The 3986-nt window shown below is 58.1% G+C and overlaps 1 protein-coding gene across 1 annotated transcript in view; it reads left to right on the forward strand.

The window, feature by feature from the left end:
* Positions 1–2016: 2016 nt before the first annotated feature.
* PLEKHO1 (pleckstrin homology domain containing, family O member 1) overlaps positions 2017–3986 on the forward strand; it is a gene marked incomplete at both ends in the record, with an annotated part of 3141 nt that continues 1171 nt past the window's right edge. The window contains 2 exon segments of the mRNA XM_010021532.1: positions 2017–2157; positions 2942–3046. Coding sequence (XP_010019834.1) covers positions 2017–2157; positions 2942–3046 — 246 coding nt within the window.

Consider the following 3986-nt stretch of genomic DNA (forward strand, 5'->3'; position numbering starts at 1 on the left):
GGAGGTGGTTCAGGCCAGGGCTGGGTTGCAGAAGGGCAGTTCCTCAGCGGCCAGGCTGAGCTGTGTGCTGCCCTCGGGGCCCTTTTGAGCAGGTCCCGCTGGGATGTGACGTGCGGGAAGCGGATGGGGAAGGTGCAGAAATCACTAGACACTGAGCGTGGCACGTCCCTGAGGTCAAACTGTGGCTCCGGGTGGAAGCATGGTCCTGCAGGCTCAGGAAAGCTGAGTGTGGGGACAGCATCTGCAGCCTGGTCCCCTCTCAGTGCAGCGGGAGCTTCACTTCCTCAGGCTGAGCACTTCCACCATAGCAAGGGACAGGAATTCCTGCAGAGCTGCAGAAATCACTAGACACTGAGCGTGGCACGTCCCTGAGGTCAAACTGTGGCTCCGGGTGGAAGCATGGTCCTGCAGGCTCAGGAAAGCTGAGTGTGGGGACAGCATCTGCAGCCTGGTCCCCTCTCAGTGCAGCGGGAGCTTCACTTCCTCAGGCTGAGCACTTCCACCATAGCAAGGGACAGGAATTCCTGCAGAGCTCCCTAAGATCCCACTGGGATGAGGCAGGGATCACGTGTGTGTGTGGCACCGGCTTGGCCGCGGCAGGAAGCAGCACTGGAGCACTGGGGATGGGGCAGAGCATGTCATGGCACCACAGAGGGGTTTGGGACGGAGCAAGCAGAGTTTGGGCAGCACGAGGAGGTGCAAGGCTGGACATAACGTGACAACCCTTTGAGAGAAGGGGCCTGAGGAGCATGGTTCGTGTTGGGATGTGACAGCACCACCATGTCCCACCAGCACAGGGAGCTGCGTGGCTGGTGTCCTGCTGGGATGCGTGAGGGATGCAGCTCCTCTCCTTGAGCTGCAGCTCTGCCTCAAAGCCCATCAGGAATGGATGAGGAGGATCCAGAGATATCATCTGTGAGGGACATTTCTACACACGAAGCAGCTCCTGGCCCTTTGGGAATAGCTGTGTGTGGTGGCTGCTTCCCAGTTCTTGGAGATAAACTGGGGGGACAGAAGGCAAAAGGATGGAGGGGGACCTGCAGTGCCCGTGCGAGGCTGGCTGCTCAGTTTCTCTGTGCCTCCAAAGCTGGTTACAGCATCTTAGTCAGCATCTTTGTGCAAATCCTATTGGAAAACTCATGGGGAATTCCCACAGGCAGCCTCTGTGGCCCTGTGTGTGTCCCAGCTTTATTTTCAGGCTCTGTGGTATCCACCCCTGTCACACTAACACAGAACGTGTTTGGGAATGGACCTGGGGAGCTGCAAACAGCCCCCCAGTGTCCCTCCAAAGGACAACCAAGAAGAGCTTCTGTTAGTGAAGGCCAAGCCCTACATGCTCCTTGAAAGCTTCCATGAATCCAGGTCTGGGGGGGTCTGAGCATTGTGGGCAACGACGTGGGCAATCCCTGGGGAATTCTGCCCGAGGGCTGGATGCTTCACCCCCATCAGCTGCCACCACCTTAAAACCAGCAAGTGTTAAGCTTTACCCTCATGGTTTCTCGTGTGCTGCCTCCAGAGGAGCAACAAGCACGGATGTGGATCAAAGTCCACCTCCTGCCAGCATCGCTAGGACCCTCCTCCTGGCACACGGGGTCCTCTCTTGCTGCCGGGGGAATCCTGTTCATTCTGAGGGTCCACAAGCATCAGTGCTCTGTTGGATCCCCCTCCGGGTCAGCTCCTTGCCCCAGTAACGTTGGGGGTGGGAAAGGCTGTGAAGTCCCAAAGGAATCTGCAGCAAACCTGGGAGCCTGCGATTTTCCAGTTGTCCTCCTAAATGTGCCCCCTCGTTGCAGCAAGCTCAGATCTGCTGCGGTGAAAGTGTCTCTCCTCCTCCCCAAAGGCACGTGTGACACTGCCCAGTAGCAGTGCCACCGCTGCATCCGTGTCCTCAGCCTTTGGCACAGGGTCTGGGTGCCCAGGGAAGAGCCGGGAGGCGCCAGCACCCAGCCTGCCCCCATCCCGAGCCGCTCCATGTGCCAGCGCCGAGGTTCTCATCTGGGCTTTGCTGTTTTGCAGGTGAAGGACGAAAAGACCATGCAGGAAATGTTCGACCTGAGCGATTACGAGAAATGCGAAGAGCTCAGGAAGTCCAAAAGCAGAAGCAAGAAGAACCACAGCAAGTTCACCCTCGCCCACTCCAGGCAGCCTGGCAACACGGTGCGTTTTGCTCTCAGCCACAGCACGATGCTCTCGGTGGAGGCCAAGCTGCCTCCCAGTGACCTGCCCCAAACCTGAGCCCACATCAGGGCTCACAGCACCGGGGACACATGGATTGAGCCGCGGGTTTGTGCTGGGAGAGCCTCTGGGGTCCTGAGTAAACACAGTGTTCAGCTCTGGAGCCCTTTGCCTGGGAGCATTCCGGCTTTGGGAAGGGAAGGTATCGGCACATGTGCCAGCAGCAAAGGCAAAGCCATTTCCCTGCTGTGGTTTAGCTGAGCACCCGTCAGGGTCGGAACTGGATGAGCTTTAAGGTCCCTTCCATCCCAACCTGTTCTGATTGTATATTGGGGTGCATCTGACAGATGAGAGGCTGGAAAACCCAACTGTGGGCTCCTCCAGCAGCCTCTGTCAAAGCCTGAGGTGCCACCAGCTAAAGCTCATGTGAGCAGCAGATGCCCAGAGAAGCTGCATCATCGTTTGAGGAGGCCAAGATCCAGGCTGGTGTGTGGGAAGGCAGAGAGGGGGCAGGAGGAACCGCAGCCACGGGGAAGCTGAGCGTGATGCAGAGCTTTGGGTGCCTGGAGGAACCATGCTCTGCTCGGCAAAGGGCTGCCCGGGAGCAGAGAGCCCACACGCAGCATGGCCTGGATGGAGGCTCAGTTCTGCCCTGCCCTTCCCACCCAGGCCGGCTCCATGTGGCCTTTCTGTGGGCAGGGACAGTGTGAAAGCATCTCTGCAGGCGTTGAGTCACCAGCACCCACCTCAGCTCCCTCTTTTGTAGGCACCGAGTCTGATCTTCCTGGCTGTGAGTCCAGAAGAGAAGGAGTCGTGGATCAATGCCCTCAACTCTGCCATCACCCGGGCTAAAAACCGCATCTTGGACGAGGTGAGCAGGGCCCTGGGGCTCGACCTGTCTCAGCTTTACAACGGGGTGAAGACCCTTTGGGGTTTGTGCACCCCAGCACAGCACCTATGGAATGCAGCTGCCCAGGCTTCCCTAGCCCCACCGTGGTGCCTTCACTTCGGGATGGTGGGAATGTGTCTGGGATGGTTTCCCAGGGCTTTGGAGGGTCTTTTCCCCTCCCATCCTCTGCTCGTATTTGCCAAGAAGCTTTAAGGAGAGGATGAATGAAGGAATTAAGTGAAAACCAATATTGCCCCAGAGCACCCTCATGGCACCATGTGGGCATCCCACCTCCCCTGCTCCTCTCAGCCACCACCTCCAAGAGACAGGCTGGGGCCACCACTCGGGTGAAGGAAGGGGACCTACAGGTCTGGTTTACTCACTGCAGTCCAGGGGCCCCACTGCTGGGATCCTCTTTGTCCTCTTGGATGGCAACACAAAGCCCTGTAGTGAAGGAAAAGCACAGGAAAAGCTTTAGAGCAGGAGGCAACACAGCAAACAGGGTCTAAGGGGCTTCCAGGAGAGAGTGCCACCAAAATCCGTACACATTCAACAGGCAACTGTCAGGAATGACTTCAGGACATCTGATCCCACCAAAGCACATTGTGGAGAGACCAGGGAATCACTCCTGAGTCTCTTCCGAGCTTCCCACACCCCGTTCCCTGCAAATTGCCATTGGAGCATCCTTGTAAGCACATGGAGCAGTGAGTCCCACCTGGGGTGGCCCCTGATGTGGACACGGTGCAGGCAGTGCTGAGGATCCTGGCCCAGAGGGATGTGGGAGGGACAGGACAAGGGGAATGGCTTGAACCTGCCAGAGGGGAGACTGAGATGAGCTCTGAGGGTGCTGAGGCGCTGGCACAGGGTGCCCAGAGAAGCTGTGGCTGCCCCATCCTCAAGGCCAGGTTGGACACAGGGGCTT

Source organism: Nestor notabilis, unplaced genomic scaffold (genome assembly GCF_000696875.1).
Source record: "Nestor notabilis isolate BGI_N333 unplaced genomic scaffold, ASM69687v1 scaffold24669, whole genome shotgun sequence".
NCBI lineage: Eukaryota > Metazoa > Chordata > Aves > Psittaciformes > Psittacidae > Nestor > Nestor notabilis.